Raw genomic sequence first — 27,997 nt, forward strand, 5'->3', positions numbered from 1 at the left:
CAGTTTTGACCTTAATTAAACTTTGATCACTTGGTTTTCTGTGGCTTTAGTGACGTTCGTTAAGAAGTCGGAGAATTTTGGAGCTAGCAATAAACTTTGCTTTCCCGCGACTCGGTTCAAGCGCATGAAGTTGATGATGACGTTGAGAGAATCAGGGACCCCGTGATCACTGACTAGAAGTGGATGGCGATGCGGACTAGCCTCAGGGATCCGTAAACTTCAACATATGCTTGCCTTCACCGCAGTTTGCTTGTGAAAGCGGCCGATGGCTGGGGATGCAGTGTACTTCATGATTTGAGCACAAATAGACGAGGACTGAGAAAGAAGGACGCTCGAACCATGCAGAACCAGTACCAACTGTAGCTCAACCTTTCATTTTACTGTGTATCAGTTTTCGGCGTTCGCTTTAGTTTACAAAAGCGCTATTTTTGCTCACGTAGGCTGCTTGTCATTAGACCGCAGTAATCAGCCGATATACACGCGTTTCGATTCGTAGTCAGTGGTGTCTCTTCTACGATGACTTCAGTGGTGACGCAACAATGTGCGGCTGTTCCCCGTCCGAGTAGACAGCTTCACGTCCGCCCTTGTATCGTACATCATGGGCCAGGGTGCGCGAAGTCACCGTTGTCGCTCCAAAGCTATGCGAGCCTCTCAAGGAAAAACCACTTCACGATGCATGCAGATATGCGCACCCCTGTCTGCACGCCGGTTATTTTACTACATTATATCGCCGTGCCTGCGCATTGCACGGCAACGTGCGCACGACTGATAAGCACGTCAGGTATGGCTTTAAAGTCGAAAACACTTCGACGGAGCTCGAGGGCACTTGAGGACAGGACACGCACCAGCCGTTACAAAAAATAAAAAATAAAAAGATTCCCCTCATTTTTTTTACGGAAAAAGCTTTTTTTTTTTTTGCAGTTCACTGACACGGTTCATACTGAAAACAGCGCGAAAGACGGGACAAAAGAAATACAAAGAAGAAGCGCTTTCGCGCTGTTTTGAGTATGAACCTTCACCGACAAGCCCAGTTCGCCACACTTGTGCAGTGACGCGGGAAATGCTCCTGCAATTCGAAAGTGTCTGATGGCGGCTGCTAGCTTGAAAGCCACGATGCTACAGCAATGCATTTGAACTCAAAATCACAATTCAGTGACGCTCTAAAACCGGCGACTCCAATCACTCGGCAAATAAGGAGTGATTGGAGAATGTCCACAGTTCGGCGCTGCAGTGACATGCAGATCAACGGCTGAACCACCGTCTTTACAGGTAAACCGGCGGAGGCACTGGAACCGTTGAGGTTTAACATGCGCATGTAACTCCGTATTGGAGGTGGCTGTTCAGACGTCGCGTATACTCGCTGAAGTTACGAGCGGCCTGCGCATCATTGACCCTGATCGAAATGCACCCATCGATATCTGCTCACAGTGGTCCATACTACGCGGATACACGTCAGTACCTACAGGTATATCGGCCAGAGTTCCAGGGTACGCGTGTATACCTTGCTTTCGATGGGCGGAAGCAGGGGCCGTTCGTAATGCCGGCGCGACAGACAGGGGCATGTGGCGAGCCGTGTACACAGCCGTCCAAGCGGAACATATGGTATGCGGCAGCGCGGCATTTCGCTTTCGTTACGAGGCGGCGTGCAGGGGAAGCGAGCAGAATCGGAACGTGCTGCGGCGATTCAAGGCATGCAAGGCGCGGTCCTGCGACGGCTGCGAACAAGAAAGATAGGAGGAAAGATCAACTGGAACAGTTTCCAGCCGTGCACGCGGCGACGTTTGGCCATGTTACATATAATTAGAATCCGTTCCTCCCCTCTTTAATCACGATCACCTATTTTCGTTAGCCCCAATCTAGTCACAACGAACGTTCACTGATTCCCTGACTGCTTGCGATGTGGCCGGGAGCGGAAACCGCGTCCTAGTGTGTCGTGTCGAGTATATGAAGCGCGTGTTGTGGGTATCTCATTTGACATCTCTCTGCCGCCTCTGTAGGAGGAAATGTCGATGCATGCCGGGAGCGGTTTGTCAGGAGAGGAGTTGCATTCTGGGTTATGAGGCCTGGTTTCGGCTAACTACCTAACGAAGATCATACTTTTTTTTTTCCCGAAATTGGCGCGCAACTCCTTGCAAGTGCAAGGAGAAAAGGAGGTGCTAATGTCATGCCATCTGAGCTATCTGTCTCCGCTGGTTACTCCGATTTGTTTTAGTTGCGAATGTACACCAGGAAGGCGTCGGCGAGATCTGTTCTTGCCTTCAACGCCTGGTGTTTGTCGCGTGAGGCGCCGCACGATGCAGTAGCTGCGGGGCAGCCTTTATCTACGGTACCTCGCTCATAGGTAGGTCGGAGAGTATAACTGGGCTTCTCTGAAGAAGAAAACAAACAAGAACGGCCGATAAGCGCAAGCAACACCGTGCGCAGAGCCCTTATAAGTGCGTATATATAACAAACAGCGTGACTCCTTCCCGGTCTCCTCCTTTCGGGCATGGCTTCGCTGTTAGAGCGCTGCCCGGTTCTCTGCAAAACCGCCAGCCTCGATCCGCTGTTCGCCGAGAGCGGTCTATACATAGCAGCCACCATCGAGGCAGCCCTTATCGCGTCCTGGGGAAAAGCGAATCTTATCGGCGGAAATGACGTCCGGCAGGAGCTGTAGCCAGCGGCGCTCGTGTTATGGCCGCTCCTCCATTGTCGCCGGCGCAAGAGCCGCGTCGTGAGCGCGTGGTCTCTAAACGAGGAAGGAAGCGAGAGATATACAGAGTTGCGAAGTTCCGTGATTTCGCGTCAGTTGGCGGCGATTTCGTCGTGTCTCGGTATTTAGTCTTTCCGGAAAAGTTCCTGGTTCGGCTCTATACCTCCAGTTCCTTGCGCGACTTCGTGGTCGCTGTTAGCGCCCTCATCCGTTGAGCCGTACTGTCGCCCGCGAAACATGTATGCGACGGAGAAATCGATAAACGTTCATTATCTGTGCAGTATTACTTCCGAAATCCGGAAAAAAAGTGCGGTGGATGTTTGCGCGTGATTGCTGGAGCTGCACATACGTCCCAGTTGATTCCGTGTGCTATAGTACGTAAACGCCGTGGTTTACGACCACCTGGCTGGCACATGTGACTACACTCCTTTCAGCCCAAACTTCTGCATAGCTCTCTAATAATAATAATAATAATTGGTTTTTGGGAAATGAAATGGCGCAGTATCTGTTTCACATATCGACGGACACCTGAACTGCGCCGTGAGGGAAGGGATAAAGGAGTTAGTGAAAGAAGAAACGAAGAAAGAGGTGCCGTAGTGGAGGGCTGCGGGATAATTTCGACCGCCTGTTGATCTTTAACGTGCACTGACATCGCACAGCGTACGGCCGCCTTAGCGTTTTGCCTCCATAAGGACGCAGCCGCCGCGGTCGGGTTCGAACCCGGGAACTCCGGATCAGTAGCCGAGCGCCCTAATTACTGAGCCACCGCGGCGGGTTGCATAGCTCTCTAAAAATTGAATTCATGGTTTATGGTTTATGGGAGTTTAACGTTTCAAAGCGACTCAGCCCTTGTGGGACGCCGTAGTGAAGGGCCCCGGAAATTTCAACCACCTGGGGTTCTTTAACCTGCACTGACATCGCACAGTACACGGACCTCTAAAATTTCGCCTCCATCGAAATTCGACCACCGCGGCCGGAATCGAACCCGCGTCTTTCGGGTGAGCAGCCAAGCGCCATAACCACTGAGCCACCGCGGCGGCTAAAATTGAACTCATGGATAAACCTCTATCTACTGCAAACAAAACATCCGTGCGGTGCTGATACCTGTACGGGCAAGTAGTTTTGAAGATGCTTCGTGGCAGTGTAAGTTCTGACAAAAACAGGGCAAGGAAACATCGAACGAGAAAGGAGAGAAGCCTGCTGTGCGCCACTCCTGCAAAGCTCGATCATGACGCAGAAAAGCCGGGTATGACTAATACAAGAAGAGGTGCCGGGTCTTTCAGCCGCGCGCTTCCGCTGTAACACGGAACATCCAATATCCTGCTTCATATCAGGGCGTGGCCGAGTTCGTTTTCGAAGTTGGCGCGGGCGCTTGCATGCGCATAGACGCGGCGACGACGACCTTGAGTGCTGCCATTCCTGGTCGGGAGAGTGTATGTAAAGCCACCCGGCGCCATTCCGACAGCGAGGGCGCGCAGCGTCCCACTTTCTCGGCGCGTCGTCGTCGTACGCCATTACCTGCAGCTGCTGGCTGCGCGTCGTAAAGAAGAATCCGCGTTTGCGCGGATTCGAGGACGTCGCGGAGGCTCGAATTGCGCGCCGCTATAAGGCGCGCGCAGCAGTTTATGGTGCCCAGCAGTCTGAGTCATTCGAGGTTCTTGACGCCTTGTGTCGCTGTTTTCAGTGGCTGCGACCGCAGTTCGCGCGCTGAAAATACAGACCAAGCTAGACTTTGCGCAGGTCGCGCGCTGAGTTCCACACACACACACACACACACACACACACACACACACACACACACACACACACACACACACACACACACACACACACACACACACACACACACACACACACACACACACACACACACACACACACACACACACACACACACACACACACACACACACACACACACGCACACACGCACACACACACACACACACACACACACACACGCACACACACACACGCACACAAAACGCATACATTCGTGAAACGCTGGGTGCGACTGGAAACGCATTCCCACAGATTGTACTTGTGATTTGCGGCGGATTATATACCGTCCCTTTCCCTTGCTTTATCTTCGTATTTTCAAGGAAGCTCCCGTAGAATCCGATTTATTCGGTTGAGGCTATCTCCTTTTTTGTATGGTACCTATAGGCCACTTATAGACAGCACATATAACCCATCCTCCCACATAAGTGGTCATGTGTGCACTGTACGCTTGCAAAAACGTGAGCTCTCTTTATTGTAATTCAGAAGACTTTGTTGGCGACTTCTGCAGTGCCGACACGATTTCGTTGCCTCGGCACTCACGCATTGAAAGGCGACGGAGATCCTTAAGCTCCGCAGTGACATTGATAACGTGAGCATGCAGTGTATTTCCATGCATTTGCGACCTGTTAAGTCACGGCCCCGTTTCTTGCATTCCCGTCCCAGGCAAGCCTGGCTCGCTCCAAGGATGGATGGCTATACGAACCAATGCAGGTAGCAGAAGTTCGCATAGCGCGCGCTGGAGCTTCAGTGCGATACCAACGCGCATTGTGCGCACGGGCCGCATAGACACAATCTGCGAAGAACGTATGGTTTAAGACTAACGATATATGCACCCAGACATGCCACAAAACACTTCCAGCTTTGTGAGAAAAAAAAATGAGGGGGGGGGGGGGGGGGAGGAGGTGCTCGGCTTTGTTGCTAAGTAACTTATGGATTGAGTAACGAAATAATTATCAAACTAAAGTGCCCCTCTTGGAGCGAAACTGAGTCGTCGTTGTTATCGCGAGACTTTCCTGCGTTATTTTCTTCCTCCATTGCACCGCTCTCTCAGTACTGCCCTGCAATAACGGAGGTACGTGGCGTTCGACAAGAGCTCAATAAAAAAAAATGAAGTGTACGAAATCCGCCCCACTATGTCGAGTGAAGTGACGAACGCATAACCGTAAAGCTACACATTACTCCCACTGTACACTCCTATTGCTGTGCACAGCCTTATTTGAATGATGCGTTGTATTTTTCTTTACTGATTCTTACGCAACACCGACGTAATGCGCTCGAGACAGGACCAAAGTATTCAATTGGGTGTCTGGCAGAGTCCGGACACCGCTGTGCGAAGCAACAGTGATGTTTTCATATCAGCCATACACAAATCCATGCAATGCGTATAATAACACAACTTACAGTTTTCAATGCAGGAACGTATTATACGCCTACATTTCCGCTTTCTTTTGTTCGTACAAATTCACCTCCATAACATTTATAACCTATCCTCCAACATACGTGGGCGGGGTGTGCAGTGTACGCTTGTAGACATCACATTCACATTAGAAGATCACCACCTGTATGGAATCGAAGGGCTTCCACGACAGCTGCAGTATAATATTAGAGGTTGTCGATGTAGTCGCCATCTCACGGCGTTAAATGCATTTCTGCAGGTTTCGGCCGGCGGATGTAACGCAAATAGGGCAATTTTTTTATTCCTTCCGAATGGTCCGGACTGTGTAAACACGCCGAAGCGAGCGGATCTTCCGCGCCAAGCAACTTGAAGCAAACTTTACAAATGTACAGGGTGACGAATCCTAGTATTTCGTTGCCACGATTCTCAACCATTCTGACACTTTGTTCAAAACTTCGCACATGCCTGCCAGAATGGGAACCATTGGCGTTTTGCGTTAGAAAACTAAGAAATTGGCTTTGTGGACGCCTGTGGGTAATGTTCCAGTGGGAGTCAGGTAGTGCCCGATGCGTTCCGTCGCACCGTCCCCTGCACACAGTCGCTCAGTATGAAAGGGAACGCGCGAGTGCGCGGCCGCCACATTTCGCGGAGGACTCTGGATAAGCGCTGCCGCCTCCAGCCGGCGAGAGTGAGGAGCCCCATGCACATGCGCGGAAAGAGCAGGCGGCCAAGCCTACTTGTACATTGAGCTCTCGCCTACGCTAGCCGCGGCTATCTTCTCATGACAAATATAATCTTACACTCCCAGTCACACCGTGTACTATCCGACGCCCCGCGGCTGTCCTTTCTTTGCCTACAATTCCACTCACTTCCTGTCACGGACCAAATGATATTTGTTCCTCGTATTGCACTACCTGTCCAAGTCCCATTTCCAAATCATAGCTGCTACTATATTATTCAGTTCCATTTGTTGTATATCATCCGCGTTGCTTTCTTTCTGCCTCTTGACATTTACTCTCATGGTCCTTGCTTTCGTATCCGTTTGTGCTTTGTTAAATTAGCGTACTTTGCAAGTTCCCGCCCTCTAATGAGCACCAACAGGGTACCTGGATTATGTGCTTCAGATTTTGAGAGATATGGGCAGAGTGCAGCTCGTGACAACGACGGAGTGCCTGCCAAAAGCTGTCCAGCTCATTCATGCGTTCCTGGTAACTTCTTACTGGCGCTGTGAAATATAGTCCCTCCCGCTCCCAGTACCGCATTATCAACTGTAAACTGTCCTGCGTTTGCTGGATTGTTGCACATCGCTTTTATTATCTTCCTATCAACTGGTTATCCCACCAGTATTATTTCCCTGTTTGGGCCCTGAATCACGCACTGAATGTCGCCCGCTGTTACTGAATAGCACAATGATGCCATCAGGAGACCGGAAGTTCCTGATGACAGACTTTCGAGTGGGCAATATAAAGGCACAAAAATGATGATGTCCTGCCTGAATCGTCTATGCCACAACGAGCTTAAACCAATCTGAAGAAAAAAATGAAAATGAAAAAAAAAAAGAATTTCGCATGGCAGGGACAGTGAGAGCCAGAAATGTTATCCTGCAAATGGAGTTTATGACGTCTCAAATAATTTAAAAAAAAACTTATTTCATGAAAGAAGCAGGACGCGGTACATACACAGAATGTGAAGTAAGGCGAAACGTTGTGCTAGTAAGGTTCTGCAATTTGTTAACCAGCACAAGAAGCACAGTGGAGAAAAAGCACACTGCGTATTCGGACAGCGGGCGTGTGTCATGTGTTTTCCTTCTTCTACTGTGACTGTCCCCTGCGTTGCATTGCATGTCATCATCACCAGCCTAGCTATGTTCACCTGCACGACAAAGGGCGCTGCCATGTGTCTCCTACTGAACCGGTCCTGTGCCAGGTGTACGGCCACCTTATCCCCGCAAACTTTGCAATCTCAGCCGCCCACCTAACCTTCTGCTGCCCCCTTCCACGCCTGAATTTTCTCGGAGTCAATTCCATTCCACTTAAAGGGGCTCTGAAAGGGGCTCTAATAAAGCTCCAGTATGGCTGGGATGTTAAAGCACGCCTCTTCACGAATACTGTCCAGCACGAAATTTTATAATGCGCTTTGTAGAAGCTCAGTTATCTGTAGTCGAACTTCGAATTTCCTCGTCTTCGCGCTTTTCTCTTTCCTCTCGTCACTTTTTGCACGCTGAAAGGTTCCTCCGCCGGTCCCTCCTCCGGGCAAGAGCTTCCTGACCCGCCGGATCGAGCTACGCGGCTTATTGGCTGCGGCCTTGGTAGCTGCCTGACGTCTGAAAGAATCTAACCAGTAGCCACCTCTCAACATGTATACGTAGATGCGAGCGACGGAGGAGGGTGCGAGCATGAAAAAGCCCGCGGGAAGGACCCGCCAACTTTCGCACGCGATTGTGGGTCCTCTGCTGCCTGTAGAAGTGTATTATTTGGCTGAGGTTTTCATGACAACACAGTGCAGTGATTGAGCGAGTTGATGTGCTTTCCTTGGATGGTGTTTCAGAGCCCCTTTAAGGGCCATCTTTTATCTTACCCACGCATTACATACCCATGCCCATTTTTTCTTCTTAATTTCAACTAAAGGGTGTTATTAGCTCGCGTTTGCTCCCTGGAACATTCCGCTCTCTTCCTGTCTCTTACTGTTACGCCTACCGTTTCTCTCTCCATAGATCGCTGCGCTGTTCTCGATTTTCATTCAAGCCTTTACGTTAACATTTAACTTTCCGCCCTCTATATAGGGCAGCACTGGCAAGGTGCAACTGCTGTATTCTTTCTTTTCGAGGGACACTGGTAAACCGCCATTTATGATCTGAAAGTACCTGCCATGGGCTAGAATACACTCTAGCCCATACTTATTATCCAAGTTATTTCATTTTCGGCGTCCGCGTTAGCGGTTATACTACGTGCCCTAAGTACATGTATTCCCTGCTAACTTACAAAACTTCCCTGCCTGTCGTAAACAGTTACGCCCATCTGGGACTGCTGCAGACTACTTTAGGTTTCTACACATTAACTTCCAGACCAACCGTTCTCCTTAACCTGTCTAAACCCCTCTCATATTTTGCAATTAGTCCCCTGAGTTCCTTAGCAGGACAATGTTATCAGAAAATCAGAGATTACTACTATTCAGTTACTATTATCCCCAACTCTTCCCCGTGAAGTTGTCGGGATGTCTCCTGCAAACACGCGGTGAGCAGTACCGGAGAGATAGTGACTTCATGCCTGACACCCTTCCTGATTGGGAATGGCCACTTTCCTGGTGGGGTAGTAGGGTGGTATGCAGACGCTACAAATATTTTCTAGTGCCTTTACGTATGCCTCTTCGCCGCCCTGGTTTCACAATTCCTGCAGGAGTGCTTAGGTTTCAAATGAACTAAATGCTTTTTCGTAATATGTGAAGGCTCTATGCAGGCACTAGTTATATTCTGCGCATTTCTCCATCACCTGATTCGTGTCATATATTTACAATTAATGAATGAATAAGCTTATCATGCCACAGTAACGCTGTGTGCTTTGCAGCAGAAGAATGATCGGGGACAATTTCGACCAGCTGAGGTTTTTAACGCGCACCGAGGTTTCAGTACGCGGCCGTCTATTTCGGGACCGTTTAAGTACGATCGCTATGGCTTAGAACGGCAGAAATCGGGAATCATAGACATTCGTGGAAAAACTCCATTATTTTCTGCTCAAAGAAATAGTATAACACCATACTATAGAGTACGTCTTAGTAAGAAATAATACCGTCGTAAGGATCGTGGAGCATACATGCATGATAATTAATCTTCTACAGATCCTGTCCTATGATATATTCGGTGCTTCTGGTTGCGTATGCAGGGTAATGATGTTTTTTGCGGCATGACATCGCTCAAGTGAATTATACGCAGAATTTGAAGCTTACACTGGCTACATAAGCAAAAATTGCACAGTTTGGCGACAAGGAGTTGCTCACGCTGAAAAGGAGCCGTTTCGGGCGATACGTGCTTGGTACAATCGCGACAATTTTAGAGACGTCGTTGCGCAAAATATGAAATGCCTGCAATTTCTGTTCTAATGCACTGCTCCGGAATACATCTCACCACCTCATTTTGCACGACGGCCGCCACACCTATATTAACGATCACTTGCAGCGCTCTGCTAACTGTGCAGCAGTTCCTACAGCTATTCGGGTGCAGAGGCTCTCCCCTGGCGCTGACTCAGCTTTGGAAGCCCGGCCAGGCATGGGCGGCGCTTTGGAAGTCAGTCCGCGTTCACCGCGCGACGCTCGCCGGGAGACCGGTTTTGGCGCACGCAGACACGCGCCTGTCGGGCGACCGATTCCCGACGACTAGCGCTTGCCGGCCTGTTTCGCAACAGTCCCGACGGCCACTATCGCACTCTTTGGCAGGAAACTCCGTTGTGCAAGCACCTATACCGCTTGAATGAGCTCGCTGCTGTCCGGGCCTGCTAGCTCAGTCGGTTAGAGCGTCGTGCTAATAACGCGAAGGTCGTAGGTTCGATCCCTGCGCAGGCCAGGTTTTCTTTTTTTACCCCGACTTTTTTTTTTTAGGTGCCGCCTTGCAGGAGATTACCATTAGCAGTGTGAATCGTCGAACTCTCCATTGACCGCTTTCGAATTCTACTACTCCTGTTCGCAAGTAAAGCGTACGCAGCTGTATGCTTTTGGGCTCGTCTTCGGTTTTTGTCGCAGGAAGCTCTAGTACCGCCGCAGCCGCGCGGATAGGCCGGTCCGCAGTACTTGCACCGTCATAACATAGAAGTCTCCCACGGCAGTACATTCATGCAGTTCCGTGATGTGATCGTGGAACTGTCATTATATCCAGGGACCGATGTGTTCGTGCTGCATGTTTCCAAAATCGGTTATCCAGGGACCGTTCGGTTCGTGTCATATGTTTCGAAAATCGGCAAGAAAGCAGAAATGGGCTGCTTTCTTTGGGGGTTGCCTGTGTAATGAATAGATTTAATAAATGCGTACTTCCTCTTGCGGGACGTAACGCGCTGTAATCCCCCAGCAAATTATAATAGCTGTAATTGGCGATGTAGCAAGTTATTTGCTCTCTTCTATATAAACTTTTTTCTGTTTGCTGAGTGATTGGCATTCAGAGTAGCGGCGAGGATTTAAGAACTGCTGCCTGTCCATGTGCTACAACTGAGAGTACAATCTTCCGACGTGGCGCCATTCGGAAAAAAAACACCGGTTTTTGAGCTTGAGAAGGTAGCATCGAGCCCACTGGTGCGAATGTATGGGTTAAGGCGTCTAGCTGTTCACGGTTGTTGTTCGTCCCCATCGTGACCTGATAAGCAATGGTTACCAGAATTCGACTGCGGACATTCTGGGATTCAGTTTAGGCTAGTTTTCAGTTCCCGCACTTTGGAGGTTTATTGGAACAGGGTTCTGCAAAAGGGTTCATACCAAACAATTCTGGAGAAGCGCATTTTGAGCGGAAAACAGTTGACGAACGTAATTTTTTCACATTATGTAAGATTTCAGCATAACAATCAATAATATATCCGCCGACCAGCCGACGGCAGTCTTGAATTCTTTTTTGCTATTATATAGTGTTTTTTCTATCCTCAAAAGCGTTCCTCATTGGTTTTCTATGGCAGTCGATGCGATCAATGGAAACGCATTTAAAGATTTTTTACACATCAGAAGAATGGACCATTGCCTTCAATATTTCACTGACAGTAGCTTACAATTTCTCAATATTCGAAATTTTTTTCCAAAAATGTTGACTATGTTCGGGAAGAAATTCAGTTTAACGAAATATTACTAAAGGTCGCTTGCAATGCAGGCTTATGAGGTAATTAGGTTTAGCGACAAAAAAGCGAAGGGAACTAATTGTGCGCTAACTGCTGTACGCAGTGCAGCACCATTGCCTTCGGCTATTTGGAATGCAAAACATTTGCTTATAATTTCGCTGAACAGTTCCACAAAGTGGAATACCTGCACCACACTTCCACGACTCATCACAGCGGTCTCACACTGCATGCATGGCTAGCTGAGTCTATTGCCTTCGCAGCTCAGTTCTGACGGAACGGAGTGCAGTGACTGCGGAAGTGCACATTTAATGTGGAGGGGAGACTTGCATACATATTCATCGGCATTCATTGTTCGTTGGTGACTTCCTGTCTGTCCGCACTGCGTAGCGCTCATATGGGGAACGATCTCCCCCGCTTTCCTATGTCCCTGTACTACAGTCGGACACAACCGAAGTGTGGAGTGATGCCCTGCCCACATTCAGGACCGCCGCACAGTATTCCTCCGCGCTGCGTCAGAAAAGTAGTCTGGAGGTAAAGCTTTTCTTGATAACGAAGCAAGAAGTTAATGTGAAGACGAAATTAAGGTCGGGAATTTTCATGTTTGTTCGAAATAGTCAATAATTACAAAGCTAATTTCGTGTACCATTTCGATTGGTACGCGGAGTAATACAGGACGCCGCGGAGCGTGGCCCATTGTTTGCAACTGCTACATTTTTTAATTGAAGTGGCATCCTACTATGGCAGGGGTGGCCAGACAGGCACATACAATGAGCTATAAAAAATAGCATTTTGAAGCGAAAGCTTCACTACGCTAGGTTTTCAAGAGGGCAGCGTCAGTGCAGTAACGTGACAGGTACACGTGGTGTCATGTGGCAGGTCATTGGACCTACTGACGTCGTCATCACAATCTGTCCGCCGTGGCAGGTGGCCACTGCGCCATCGGGCATCAGGCATTTCATCGACGCTTTAAAGACAATCCGTTCGGCAGTGTGTGTGGCCTATGTGAACGTATCCATGCAAAGAAAGCTTTCGCTTCTCGCCAGGGTTAACCAAAGTTCAAACAACATCTAATTTTTAGTGGAGAGCCGCAATATATCGGAAGGAAGGGAGGGGGGGGGGGCATTTTTTCTCTTTTCACTGCTCGCAACAAGGCCGGTGGTAACAGTGAATACCACATGCATGCAGCGATTGTTCACTGTGCATCTGCATTGTGTTGCTCCATACATCTTAGGGAAGTGTGTCGAATCTAGCGGACCGATGAGTGCTTGGCGGACTGTACGGCGAATGTCTGCACGGGTGTCTTGTGAGCAGAAGGACGCGTGTTAGATCGACACACTTCCCTAAGTTGGATTAATTTTGCTCGCTAAAAATGGAGTTTCTGCAACACACGCTGTCTGCTTCCGTCAGTTGTGTCTGCAAACACCGAACTGTGTACAGGCGTGCCTCTATGCTCCCCTTACCGTCCGCACAGCACCATGTTTGGTACCCCGAAATGCGCGGTGGTTCCCCAGAAAGCGCGCTTTACATGCTTCTGCCCCTCATTCATTCGTGTAGTATGAGTGCGATGCCGCTGCGCAGACAATGCGAACGGTGCCCGTATGTGCACAACGTTTAGGTTTTCACCCGCGCAGCAGACGGCCGCAGTTGCCTCTCTCCGTCCCAAGGGAAACCTGCTCCCCGAAGCGTGACAAGGGTGGCGGGTGTGATGACCTTCCGTGTAGCGCCTTCTCCGCGAAACCGCTGCAGCGCTGCTCCGCACAGCAGCCCTAGCGCGCATTACAAAGCGCACGAGGCAGGCAAGCAAGCGCGCCTCCTTCCCCCGCCGCGCCTCGTCTCGTGTCGGTTGTTTCGCCGTTGCGTTTCCCGCCTCGCCCTCTTCCCTCCTTCTCTCGTAACCCTCTCCTCTCTCTGACACTGGCACACTGTCATGCAGGAAGGAGGGAAACCCAGCCGCCGCATACGGATGTCTGCGGCGATGTTTTGCTTGCTTCTTCGGGCGTTTTGTCACTGACGGCCAAGTCCTTAACGGAAGCAGTTCGAATGCATGCTGCCATCTGCGTCGAAGCTGTCGTTCACGGCCGTGCTTCTTCGGTTCACTGCGCTTTCTTCGAAAATGCAAGGAGCGGTGAATGTAGTGCACTGCTTGTGCCACGGTCCGAACGTTGTGCAAACCAGTCTGCCCGCAGTACTCCTACCCTAATGAAACTCCAGCGATCTGTGCTATCTGTGTTCTTCGTTTTGAGATGGCGAAGAAATCCGTTTTGTGCTTAAGACAGCGTCATCAGCAGAAGAGTAAGCGTAACAATAACGGGTAAAATCCATTTCACAGTGTTGGAACTAATGTTTGGACTAGTGCTGGCAATGGACGCATTGTATAAAGAGGCCCAAAGACAGCCCATTCACGGTCCCATGTTTACGCTATTCATTCCCGAGATTTCCGCAATCACAAGCGCGGACGTACCTAGCCTTCCGCAATGACCGTTGGTTTGGTACCCTGTCCATGCCCTTTTCAATTCAAGCGTTCCAGATTTCAAGCAGTAAGTGCGTGGCTGCTATGTCCGCGTCCGGTAGGGCAAGTAGGGCTCTCCAGCAAGGACTCCTGAGCCATACGTCTCCTTTCGAGGCCCTTCATATGCCCCCATATTAAGCACGATCCCACGAGCAGGTGTAAGATCCTGTCCTAGTGCATCGCATGGAAGGTCTTGTCTTTATAGGAGGAAATTCTGTTCCGAAACCTGTGACCATCTCGGGGACACGAAGTCCGAAGAGCTTGCAAGCTTTCGCAGTCTGGGAGTCAGCGCTGGTCTGTCTCGTGTGCGTTCCCTTCGATATGCACTGCTGGTTTGGCGCTGCAAGAATTTGAAGCCAGAGGTACAGGATACTCGGTTAGAATTGCTGCTGTGAATGTACGAGGCGTGGTTAGCACTGCCGAGAGTCGTGACTTTCCATACCGGAACGCTTCGGACTATTGAGACGAATAATTGACCGCCACGACGGAACATTGTTCTTGGTCTCTTAAAGTCACTGCTTTACTCAGTGGCTTTAATTACTCGAATAATTAACTACACCTACCTACATCCGTACACTTTAAAGAACGATGGTGGGGAGGATCCAAAGCGGGCATTTCGCGTCAGACAGCTCAGTCAGAAATATACGGACCAAGCGTTTTGTTTCCGAAAAGTGAGAACGAGTTCCTCTCATGTTGGACTGATTTAGAATGCCGACGATGCAAAATAGGCCGTACCGCATGGCCCAGAAGCGAAACCGGTCGGCTGTATATATATATATATATATATATATATATATATATATATATATATATATATATATATATATATATATATATATATATATATATATATATATATATATATCGAAAGCTGTACGTCCTAATCGCGGCTGGCATCATGCTGCGGAGACTAACCTCAGGCCTCACAGTGCGGGGGAGGCATGCTGCAGCTCACGTAACATTCACCGATTTACCGACTGAAGAGAGTTACTTGATACGATACGTGTATATAGTCGATCGACCGTACAGCCAAGACACGTGGCATCAACGCTTCGCTGGCGTGACCGTCGTTGCGGAGTGCTGTCGTGTACATCCTAATATACGCAAATAGCGTTATCCCGTGCCGTTTCCTTCCGTCCTACACTTGCTAAGTAGTACAGGACGCACTGCAACAAAAAAAAAAGAAGGAAAAGTGTTGCCGCCGCGAAGTACGCAGATGAGAAGAGTGACGCAGAAGAAGAGAAAAAAGACGTATATCCGGAAACGAGTTTCCCGGATATAAATACACGCAGGTAGAACTTCCGCACATATCTTTCGTCCGCCACGCGCGCTGCTGACAGCGGGCGTCCGACCTGGACGCGGACAGGGCGGTCGGAGCCTGCTCGATGCGAGGAGTACCCGCAGGGTGTTCGCGAAAAAAGGGAGGCGCGCAAATGGGCGCCTTGTCGCCGGGGTGCTTGCTGTCTCGGCGGCCCTTTTTATGTCCCAGATAAGTGAAGTGCGCGAAGATAACGGGAGTGGCGTCGTCAACCCGCACTGTCTGTCTGCACACGCGCTGAATATGCCCTGGCGCGACGCCGGAGCCGGATCCGCGAGCCGATCCGGTCACCGGATGCAAATGCGGGAGGCCATGCACGCCAAGCATGTACGGAGTGAAAGACTGCTGTGGCGTGCGAAAGCTCAAAAAGTGCTGTAACGGAAACGCCGTCACGCGTGGGCGCTTTCGACGACACGTGTCTGGCCGTGGATAACACTACAGGCAACTGAAAGCTCCATTTGGCTGCATTTTCTGCACTAGTTCACAGCAGTGAGCAATAGTTCAGTGCAGCGTTAGTTCTTACGGCGCGAGTGTAGTCTAGCGCTCTTGGTGCAGAGGCCATATCGAGCACAAAAATGCAGAAAATTGCAGCTGCGGCTGTGTGTTTGTCGCGTGGTTTGAGGTGTGCGCCGGATTGTGCTAGTTCTATTGAACGCTGTGGGCTTGTTCGAAGCGGCGCATCTCTTGGCAGTGGTCAGTTGTCGATTCCGGTAGTGATGATGAATTTGGTTCCGTCCTTTCTGCTCAGTACTGATCCGGAGTTCCCGGGTTCGAACCCGACCGCGGCGGCTGCGTTTTTATGGAGGAAAAACGCCAAGGCGCCCGTGTGCTGTGCGATGTCAGTGCACGTTAAAGATCCCCAGGTGGTCGAAATTATTCCGGAGCCCTCCACTACGGCACCTCATTCTTCCTCTCTTCTTTCACTCCCTCCTTTATCCCTTCCCTTACGGCGCGGTTCAGGTGTCCAACGATACATGAGACAGATACTGCGCCATTTCCTTTCCCCAAAAACCAATTATTAATTATTATTCTGCTCAGTTGTGGAAAGCGGCAGGGGTCGACCGTCCCTGCATGCGTCAGCGACTACCTTTGTAGAGGTAACAAAGAAATGGTTAGTCTTTGATTTCATGAGGCTATTTGGACTGTAACGCGAGACTTTTGACAGTTTGAGGGCATGGTTTAGGCTGTGGCCATTCTACCAGAAAAGTGCCTCCGGTCGTCCGCCAATTACGACAGAAGAGTTGCCTGATATCGTTGTTGAACTTCGACTTATTTGAAATCGACAACTCGCGTTCACAGTCGGAGGCTGACTGGCAGGCAAAGATGTGAGCTGACAATCATAGGCGAAGACGTGTGTCCACTGGCGACTTCAAAGAATGTCGCTACTGTAAACGGAGGTTGCAGTCACGCACGTGTTATACAGGAACGGCGCCCTCTGCATCATTTGCAAACGCTACGTCGTACTGTTATACGGAGTGCGCCGTATACACCCCGCACTACTTGCAGGAGAAGAGAACCTTTGCATCACTACGTCGAATCAAGCGCCGAAGTGCAGGTGGCGCCATCTGCGCTGGCAAAGGAGTGCGATAGTGCTGCACCGCCTGATCTGGGGCAGAAAGTGCAGCCAAAGCGAGGAGATCTATAGTGGCGACATCTGCTTGCAGGGGACGCCGTACGTATCCGCCGTACCGCGGCACGGCACATTTCATTATGAATAAGGCCGCTCATTTCCGGGTTCTACTTATTTTCTTTTCCTCGGAATTCGGACGACAAAATCTGGAGGGGACATTTAAGCTCCGCCTTCAGGGTATGACGCGATAGCGTTATTGGGTTAATGCCCACATATGCGGAATTCGTCATGCTCTACTTTATATTCATAGAACGCTGGGGCACCTCATAGCAACCCTGGCGCAATGGTGCAGCGGTTAAGCGATCCGCCACTGGCCTGCGATGGCAGGTACTGCCACCGGTGGAGACTGTGAGACCCTGAAATGAAGGGCCGGAAGTATGTACAGTATTTGCCAAGGGAACCAGGCTGCACGGTTTGCTTCTCAGTCGTATATTGAAACTCTTATGCCATCCCTCAAGCTCTAAATCCCTATGTGGTAAGGAGAACGATTTTCCTTATCTTCCAAGACCTCTTTGATCTGTAGGGAAGCTGTAAAGGCTCTACTATACGAAAAACTGTACCTACATATTCACCATAGAGCGGGAAGCGCGGTTACTCTGCATATATAGTTACAAACGCAATCTGTGCTTCAAGACGAACTGCGTGGATCGGAGTTATGGTTAACTGGAGTTACGAAGGCATGGACAATGGAAAGTCGCACGAGAAGCTGCGCGAATGCTAGCTGCGGGCGCTGCGCTGATGCTTCGCCCACTCGGGAAGAACCCCCCCCCCCCCCGTCCCGGCGACCGCGCTGTCTCAGTTCGTTGACAGCGTCGCTGAAGCGGAAGCAGAAATAGAAGAAGCTCGCTCACCATGGCTCCTCGGTAGTAGGCCGTGGTCAGGGTGCGGAACCGCTCCTGGCCCGCAGTGTCCCTGCACAGACAGACATACAAGGGTGAGGGCAACTGGGAAGGGAAATCTCGGAGGCGGGCCGCGAGGACTGCATCGCTGGTCGCACGGCGCGATCCACTAGAGCATAGCGGTGACAGTGGTTAAACTGGTTCAGGCTTAGGGGCCACAGTGACGCATCGATCAGCCGCCCATAGGCCTCGAGTGACCCCGTGCGTCCAAGAGCTGCACGCGTGAACGTCTCCGTTGTTCATTCCGCTCTACTGCAGTGTTCCCCTTGGGGGTAACGTCGCTTGCGCGACTTAAGCTACACATCATCCCTGCTGGTCCGTTCAATCCTTTGAGGCACTGTGGGGAAGCCACGAGAAGAGCTATATGACCGGGCTTCACCAAAGATGATTTTGCGCGGAATTGTCGTCTTCGCCGCATCCCCCGCTCTCGCATAGCACCGCTATACAATGCGTTTTCAATTAGTTCAGCTTGACAGCCGACCGATTAATCACTGCGCGAGCGGTCATTTCTGTGTCGCTAGCAGAAGGTCATGGCAAGCTGAACGTCACTCTGCGAACGCGAGCAGTGTGAACAGGTCCAAGGAAACGTATGCCCAGAGGTGCTACCATAGTGCGGGCGCCATACTTATATGCCACGCATATTGAGTTGCCCGGAGTTCATGCTGTGCCTGCATGCGACGACGCGAAGTGGCGGCGATGTATCACGTCCGCTGCAGCATACTTTTGCAACAGTGGCATGCACGAAAGCATATTTTCATATTTGCCGTATTTCACATGCATGTTGACATCAACAGCCCCAGAGAAAGTATGGACGCAAACCGAAAACTGCTGTTCAGAATTTTTCGGTTTCGTCCATCATTCATCTAGCGCTGTTCGCATAGCCTGCTCCCATGCGTACACCGTTCTCCGTTGTATCGCATGTTGCGACGGGCACTGCAATTTTGTGCAACATTCATCCATTAACGCCACTTCCACCATTCTGCGTTCGATTGTACCGGGGTGAAGATCTCGGAGTACGCACACTTGTTCAGAATTCCTGCAATTTCGTTAAAAGGTGACGCGCTGCGCGCTGCGTTCTTACAACCAATCGCAGTCTCCTGGCATGTTCGGGTGACAGTGTTAAATCTCCGCGGCGGCAGGTGGCCTCCGCGGACCGTAACAATACACGTGAACGGGCACTCTTCCTCCCTTTCTTACAGGGGGTGTCCTTGTGTAGTATTACTTTGTGCATGCCGCAGACACGTGCCAGCAGCCATTGCGCACCCGGCAGTCCCGCGCGTGCGCATCGCTGCGTTGGGCAAGACAAGTGGCGAGGCCGCTCCCGCTGACCGGGCGCCGCTCGACTTTCAAGGCCGGCCCGCTGTGCGAACATCTGTCGCTCTGGGGAGGCCACACGTGCCCGGCGCACGACCGCGGAGAACCGCATGCGTGCTGCCCTGGCTGCGTCTGCGTCCCACTGCCGCTTCTCCGCAAATGGCTACGGCCATTAACGTCGTCTGGGCAGCGAAGACCGGCAGCTGGATGAGCGACGCATCGCCCCCGGCTCCAGAAAGGAAGTCACGAATGCTAAGCCAGCGGCGATCCTTACTTGCTTTTCCATTTTTCTCTGTCTGAACGACGCATCGCTCCCCCTCTGGAACTTTCCTTCGGGTTACCTTGTGGTGCGGAGGACTTCGGAAACAATGGTCACGGTGTGCGGTGTCGGACAAGGCAAAGTAGTCGCTACTCCTCCGCCGCATAACTAGAGCAGCTCGTGGAACTGTGTTGCACGATCGGGCGCGCATTTGCGATGTGGCATCACATCGCAGTCGGGTGTGTTCCCATGTTCACATGAAGTTAACGGAGGAGATCCTTCCAGTGGCGACGCAGACCTTCGCATCGTGATACTGCTGTCCTGCCAGTGAGCTAGCTGACATGTCCAGTCGCACATATCCCCCACTGTTTCCGAAGTCATGCAGAGCACATTCGCGAGGAAATTCCGAACCTGCCGTGCATCTGTGAGATGACTTCTCGTGGCTGTGAGGTTGTCATATACTACGGAACTTGGAGAAGAGGTGTAGTTGCGGAGCGACCCACTGGAGCATCCGGTTACACTGAGCGAACAGTCGACCGGAACCGGACGGATGTGGTTGTCTCCTATTACTGAGAATGCTAGGTATGATGTAAACGCCTCATTCAACAGTATATATCTTATTGTTTACATTGTGTGAACTGCAGTGCCGTCTTAATAAATGAATATAAAACGCGGAGAAGAAGAAGTGCAGCAGAAGAAATGAAAAAAAGGAGAACGGTATGAAGTTTACCAGCGCGCATTCTGAAACTCATGCGGAAGCTGGTCTGAAGGGTCCGGAACCGCTCGGCATGTCACCATTTTCATCAAATGCTTAGGTAGATTGCGTTTGAAATTACGAGCAGTATATGCCACAGTGACAGAACTTCAAAAGGGACCGCGCCGGAAGAGGAAGTGGAAAAATTCAGGACTAATACCGGACAGACCGCGCAAAATGTGTTCCGAACTCTCCCCCTGAGCGAAGATAGCGACAAAAGCGTTGGAGGAGCAGATTTCAAGGAGCACTGCTCTTTGAACGTAAACCACGCCTACGAACGCTAGAAGTTCGGCCAGATGAAGTGAAGGGAAGGAGGGTCCTTCACTACGTGCCTGACGGCAGCAAGACTACGGGCAAAAAAGTGTCAGTTATGAAACCTGACCTAGGGTGTGCGAGAGAGATGCTTAGTGATCCCACATGACTCTCTAGAAAGCTGTGCACATGTGGAAGATAGTTAATCAAGGACATAGAACTGTTCACGCCTAAAGCAGAAATCCGGTGGCACAAAAAGAACGGAGACAATAATGCATCAGAGAAGTGTGGACGACGAAGCGTATGCAAATTGTATAGAGGTCTCCACAAGCCTAGAGAAATCCCAGCCCATTGAAAGCAATGTAACGAGGTAAGATCTTTGCAAAAATATGCTGGGCAGGAATTGCAGCACTTTGTGCTCTACTTCGATGACCAGCGAAGCCAGAAATGAGCAAGACAATGGGACAAGAAGAAATTCAGTTCAGCTGTGGTACCATGATCACCATGAAACTAGACACAAAAGCACAGAGCAACGCACTGACACTGAAGCATGTGACAACAGCGGGGCTAGCATACGTCCATCGTCCAGCAAGCAGTTCGAACATACACAACCGCAATATTGCGGTGATGGACGAGGCCCGAGAACATACTGTGACTGAATATGTGCATAGATGGTGACTTTTGGAGTGGACTGTGATGTGGACTGTGTGGAGTGATTGTGTGCATAGATGGTGACTTCTGGAGTGGACTGTGATGTGGACTGTGTGGAGTGATTGTGTGCATAGATGGTGACTGCGGGAGAGAATGTGTGCTATTATAAGAGACTGTGCGCATAGCGGGGTAGATGCGACATTGTTAATATAGAAGGGACGCTGCGGTGGAGCAATTTCCGGCAGATAAAGCAAGGCTAACCCCACCTGTAGCATTCAACACCTCAACTCAACTCAACTCGAGGCCCGAGAAACATGCGCATAAGAGGGGATTCCACGTATAAGTAAGGGTATGTTTGTGAATTATTAGATGTTAACATATTCGCATTCCCCCGCCCTGTTTGTCGTTTTGCATAGCGGAAGGCAATTCGCGATTATACAGCGCGAGCGGTGAACACTCCGTTCGATGGTCTTCTGCAAAAATTCTGTCACAGCAACAACTATACGAGCGGTGCCTCGCAAGCACCCCGTCATATGTTCCGCTATGAACGCGAATGAGCTACCGGCGCCGCCGTTTGGACCCGTTTATCTCGCCCGCTGCTCGCATGCGTGGGAAGAGGAGATGAGTACGAATGGGTGGAAGGGGGGTGTGACTCAGCCGTCTTAATTCGCCGCCGCCCGATGTGTACGCTCGACGCTGGGTCAGAGGGCGCGGTCGTTCCCGACTCCCTGCAATTGCCGGAGGGGGAGCGTGGTGATACATGCGCGGGGGCGGCACGGCAGCGATGAAGCACTCATGGTGCTCATCCTCGCCTCAGTGTATATCTTCCATTTCTTGCTGTGGCAGGTGCTTGCCCCGCTGTTCGCAACTCCATGGGCCGCTGCTGAACTGCGTGCTTCTCTTCGTTGAACGCAAGAGCCTATTGGTGTTGCTCCCCATCAAGTTAATTTCCGGTGACCCTATAGCGGCTATAGCGATGGAAGGAAGGAAGGAAGGAAGGAAGGAAGGAAGGAAGGAAGGAAGGAAGGAAGGAAAGAAGGAAGGATGGATGGATGGATGGATGGATGGATGGATGGATGGATGGATGGATGGATGGACGGACGGACGGACGGACGGACGGACGGACGGACGGACGGACGGATGGATGGATGGATGGATGGATGGATGGATGGATGGATGGATGGATGGATGGATGGATGGATGGATGGATGGATGGTAGCAGCGTCCCCTTTGAAACGGGGTGATGGCAGTTGCCACCATGCTCAGTTTTTTTCCTTTATTTTTGTTTAACTGTGTTAGATGTTATTAAAATTCGCCATTTTCTTTAACCACGTCTTCCTACACTTCTAACCTTATGTCACCTCTCTGCTTTTGAGCCACCAATCTTCCAATCGCTTTCTGCTAATTTCTACCGCAGATTTATTTACATGACCATTGTCATCTCTAAACCATAGGGCCTCAGGAAGAGTGACTGTGCCTGCATCGGGTAGCTTCCCTGCTGCTGTAGCGACACCGGACGGCGTCATCGCGAACTGATGTCTCCGAACTGCCCCGCAGCGGCGGCCGACGATAATAAACACTGTTCGTCAGCACCTGCTGTCTGCTTCGCGAAATCGGATGCTTGCGTATGTGCATGCACCGTCCTGTCGCAAAGCTATGCATGAACCGCAGGAACGACATATCCTCAAAGCTGTTCCGTACCCATTGAACTGCTACTGTGTACTCATTCACGTAGTTTTCTCCAGCCTGTCTGTGTGCAGTGGCACGTCATGTGCAGTGAATCGGGCACGTACGTTGAAAAGCCGGTCCCTGCCATTCGCCACCGTGCAGTGTAGTGCATGGAATCTGTCCGAAACCCATTTACTGCACTACCGTAGTTCACCGCCACGTGGTCCATCATCCATATGAATCCGTGCAATGCATGAGCCACTTTGTGATGTTTTTACTTCCGTACATCGCAGCAGGCGCGTAGCCAGGGTCCTTTTTTCGCAAGGGGCTGAAAGTAACTAAGCAACTTCCTTTTGTCGAGAGTGGGGAGGGAGCTGCTGGGCTATGGAAGCCGAACAAGAGCACTGCTGCGAGAATTATTAAGAATTGAGGAGGGAGGGTGTGCGCCCCCCACTCCTTGGACACGTGCCTGTATCGCACAGTTCATGCACACCATACGTTTAACCGGTAAGTGTCATGAGAGTCCCAATTCTCTGCGCAAGACGCGAACATCCCCTTTACGCGACGTCAACAGGTAGGCACTCCGTACTCTAACTCCGTACTCCGTACTAGAACCATGTCTGACCAACTCGCCCGTCAGTTCATGTTGTATAATTCGCCTGTCTCGTCCTATATGAAGGATACAGTCGCACGTTTTCACACCACAGCGCGCAGTATGCACACGAACACGTAACGAAAGAGCCATTGCAGCGGTTTTAATAATAATAATAATAATTGGTTTTGGGGGAAAGGAAATGGCGCAGTATCTGTCTCATATATCGTTGGACACCTGAACCGCGCCGTAAGGGAAGGGATAAAGGAGTGACTGAAAGAAGAAAGGAAGAAGAGGTGCCGTAGTGGAGGGCTCCGGAATAATTTCGACCACCTGGGGATCTTTAGCGTGCGCTGACATCGCACAGCACACGAGCGCCTTAGCGTTTTTCCTCCATAGCAGCGGTTTTGCTGCGAGTAGTTGGGGCAGCTATCCCGCTTCACACACAGGGAGTCCTGATTTTATGTACGTCTCAATAATTGTCTGCAATACTGGGCCCGGCGCAGTCGAAGACCTTGAGAAACGATCTATACTTGTTGGGTATGATTGCGAGATTCGCACAGCTGGCTACTCCCGTGTACCAAACTTCATGATGCAGGATTGGATTGTGATAGTCCATTTCAGAAAAGCTTACAAACCACGGAACCCAAACTTCACTTCTACGCTCTAGTGATCACTACAAGCGCCGCAGCTCGGCCTTGTACCGAGTTGGGATGCATCAGCGACGTGGCCCCAGGGTCATTATATATACGCAACCGTGAACGGTGCATGCATATTACACGGTGCCGTGCAACGCCTTTCGTAATTCCTCCGCACCGCACCCTCTCACACTGAGCCAAGCTCCTGCATATTATACACATATATAGCTCAGAAAAGAAGTTGCGAGAGTGTCGACTTTCGAACGTGCTACGAATCACCGAGTATTCGTAAGAACGGGATGGAGTGGTGCGTTATGTGCAAGTTCGCGTAAGTACGGTAAACAAGTTACAGGGAATAAGCGAGGAAGTGATAGCAACCTGCTCCTACACGAGTAATAAGCTGATGAAATGTGATGGAAGGCAGCTAAGCTGTTTGCAATGCCGTCGTGCGTGTGCATGGAGAACAAAATAATAGACTAGGCGCAAGAAAAGCACACATAGAGACCGGAATCCAATTCCGTCGTGTGGTCAAGCAACGCTAACGACGTCCTGCGCACAGTTCGTATATTGCGACGCCCGCAACGCCCACGCGCCGACGTCCCGTGGCGACGGCCCTGCTTTTTTAAGCGCTGGTCGTGCGCGCAAGCGAACTGATGACAGCGGCCGCTGGCGAATATATTGACGGCGCAGCGCTGGCTGTGCCAGCGCACGCATTACAGCGACAGCGGAAAGTTGTGCGGCAAGTTGGCCCATTTCCATGATTTCGCCTATTTATACGCATTCGCTTTCGGGAGTCGTTACCGAGCACATACGCTTCCGTGTTTGCATAGGGAAGGCTCCAACATCCACGCGACTCGCAGTTAATCTGCGTAATGTGCACCACTTCGGAAAGGGTGTTTTCGGTGTTACGCAGCAGCGAGAGAGAATCCCAAAAGCAGTCAGTCCGGAGTGGGGCGGTGACAGTCTCGCTTACGCAACAAACCGACAAGGGTGAGCGATCCGCAGTTCGCGAGGCACGGGCAGAACGTTCAGAGTGCTGTTCAACAACCTGCCACATGCAACAGCCTTCCCAGCTGGAAGGCAGGCAGGCAGGCAGGTCGCACGTGTCCCTTTGGAGGAAAACGAATTTTAGAATCGGCTCACTATGCGGGCAAAGTAAGCGGCGCGCACTCATTGACCCGGTCACAGAAGTGTGCGTGTGCCATGGGAGACACGCGAGAACGTGATTCGGCCTCTATCTGCGGGCGCCATCTCTATTCAGCGGGTTTGTCGCCGAAGAACAGATTTAGCGCTTCAGAAGTCACGCGCAACTGCTACGGGTACGAGCGTCTTCTGGCGGATAATACCGTGCCTATGCTGCTTTTCGCTACTTGTCCCTCGAAGTAGCTCGCGACCTTCCCAGATGTCTTAAGCCTGCCTGCCTGTTGGGCTGCACACACGGAGCATTCTTCAGCCGCAGGAAAGCGTGCCTGCTCGCGCCCCCTGGGTGGTGCTTGCACTACTTCTAGCGAAGGAAACTCGGCTTATCGGTTGACGCCGAGGCTTACGTTAGTCGCACGTAACAAAAACGAATTCATTGAAAAAACACAAAAAAAACAAAAACAACTACAATAAACTGCAAGGCGCGTTGTCTCCCGGGGCTGCTGCGCTGGTCGCATAGCCATTGGCGCGCGATCACAATCGGGCCGCACCTAAAGGGGACACCCGTCGGAGCGTGCCGGATCGAGCTGAACGTCGAACGGCCGGCCAGCGAGCCAGACGTACGCCCTCCCTCTGCGCTTTCGCGGTTCGCTTGCTTGGCTTCGAAGCCTTCGGGCTGAAAGGCGCGTGGTGTGCTTCAGCCGAGCGGCGTGCCTGATCGTTCGCTGGCAGCGTTGCGTTTAACCACGCCTGGTCGAAGAACGCGGCCGATCCGTTAAGCTCGCCGGCCGCAAATTATTTGTCTCGTGATGTCGTGTACGCCTCGCCGTAGTGCGTCTCAGGAACGCGGAACGGAATGAAATGAACTGGTTAAGTTCGACTCTGATCAGCACTGAAAGGGAGAAATTCGGACTGTTCGAGGAGCGATCAATGCGTGTGGGAAAAAATGGAGGACAAAACTGAGAAAAGAAACTTCGGTACGGATTCCATTTAGGGGAGAGTAGGCGTTAGTGTTAAATAAATGTGTGGTTTCCGTGGTTCCTGAACGTAGTGTTGCAGACCGCGGTTCCCAGGGCCCCCACACGAGTAGCAACTAAGGTGCACTATGACCTGATGGTCTGGACCTTCGCACCTGTCCCTTCTCAGCTCCTTGGGAGTGCCCCATTTCGGCAGAACTATTACTTAAATTACCTACACTAGCAGTGAACAGGAACTATAAGACGGAGGGGCTCATAAGCAGCCCTCACCATTGCATGCAGAGGCTCCCGAAATTATCCGCCTCAAAACACTGGCGGTATATGAACGACATGCATGTTCTATGGGACTGCTTTACTCGTATAGGCTTCATTACACTGAGCTGCATGTACACTGGCATCTCCTCCTCTCACTTCCTCCACTTCAGAGTAGCTGCCGTACTCTCCCCATCTCCGAGGAGTGTGAATCTTGCACCTTCGGGAAATCATACCTGCAGTCCAACATACGACTAACGTAGATTGCGAGTGGAGCGCCGCATAGAAAGCGATACATGTTCTCTGTCTGTAGACCCTTTCACGGCCCTTCGAAAAAACCGGTTTTCTGGGCTGTGGGCACTGGGGAGAACGTGGGGGAGCTTAACCCTCAACTCTTTCCTATACTACGAGCACAGTCCAGTGCCCAATATGGCGGCGCCCGTGTACCTGTTTCTGAAAAGGTGTATATATACAGGTAGAGCTATCACCCCAAACACGAATCCGCCTATATTGGAGTAAAAAAGGGAGTAAACTGGCTTCTAGCGTACACCCTTTTATGAAAGAGAGTGCGCTAGAGGAGCTTACTCCCTTCTTACACTTTTCTGTTTATAGTGTATAGTCAGGCACACTTCGCGAACGAAACGGCAAATGACCTTGCAGGGATGCCCTGCGGCGTGGCAGGGGATTAACCGCGTGGCAGGGGATTGTTGCGTGCCAGGGGATTAACTGCGGATTAACCGCGACGCCATGCAAAATCAGTCCACGCCATTGGCTGGAGGGCCTCCTTTCAGGGGCATCTACAGCTTCGTCCACGAGGTGTATCCGGCTACAGAGAAATATGCTTGGTCGTACACTGTTCACCAGTAGAAAAACCATGTGCGGGTCGTAACAGGTTTAACATAAAAACGCTTACGGCGCTGTAGCGACTAAAATTAAGAACCTGCGCCGCTAGTAGCGCAATGCAAATTCGTAAGCTTCTGATTCTCCGTAGCATACTCTGCATGAGGCGTCATGGGTGTCGCTGTTTCCGCGGAAACAGCGTATCCGCGGTCTGTGCGGCTCCACCGATCGAAAGCAACAGGGTTTGCAGAGCTTCGGTTTTGCTTTCAATGCCTGACCATTATTCATTATTACAGCACCTCATCTCAAACGAAATACTCTCTGTTTAGTCAATGTGCCGACGCCGCCAGTTTCGATCAGTGCGCTGCACCGGTCAATACTGGTTAATGTAGAGACACTCACAACGCCGATGGCAAATCGGGTTGTAGCGAAATGAAGAATGAAGGTGGCGCCTTTTCTGTGTTCAGCCTTGGTAACTTGCTTACGTAGTTTAGTAATGCGGGCCCTTCGTTCCATCCGGTAGCCCTTTTTTTTTTTTTTACTCCGGTAGTCTCTGAGTGTGACATCCAGCAGTCACGCTTTTTGCATGAACGCCACTCTACGCAACGAACGGAGGAGATAATTTGAAGG

At 50.9% G+C, this 27,997-nt stretch overlaps 1 protein-coding gene and 1 non-coding gene across 3 annotated transcripts in view; one reads left to right on the top strand and one right to left on the bottom strand.

Moving 5' to 3' along the window:
* LOC144093653 (ras-related protein Rab-8A-like) overlaps positions 1–27,997 on the bottom strand; it is a 92,836-nt gene that overhangs the window by 22,162 nt on the left and 42,677 nt on the right. For both annotated transcript variants that reach the window (XM_077627244.1, XM_077627243.1), the window contains exon 3: positions 17,983–18,043. In XM_077627244.1, the coding sequence (XP_077483370.1) occupies positions 17,983–18,043 (61 nt within the window). The remainder of the gene's footprint in view (positions 1–17,982; positions 18,044–27,997) is intronic.
* Positions 10,352–10,425, top strand: TRNAI-AAU (transfer RNA isoleucine (anticodon AAU)). Its single transcript has one exon. It is a non-coding gene; the product is annotated as a tRNA-Ile (tRNA).

The sequence above is a fragment of the Amblyomma americanum genome, chromosome 6 (assembly GCF_052857255.1).
Source record: "Amblyomma americanum isolate KBUSLIRL-KWMA chromosome 6, ASM5285725v1, whole genome shotgun sequence".
NCBI classification, from domain to species: Eukaryota; Metazoa; Arthropoda; class Arachnida; order Ixodida; family Ixodidae; genus Amblyomma; species Amblyomma americanum.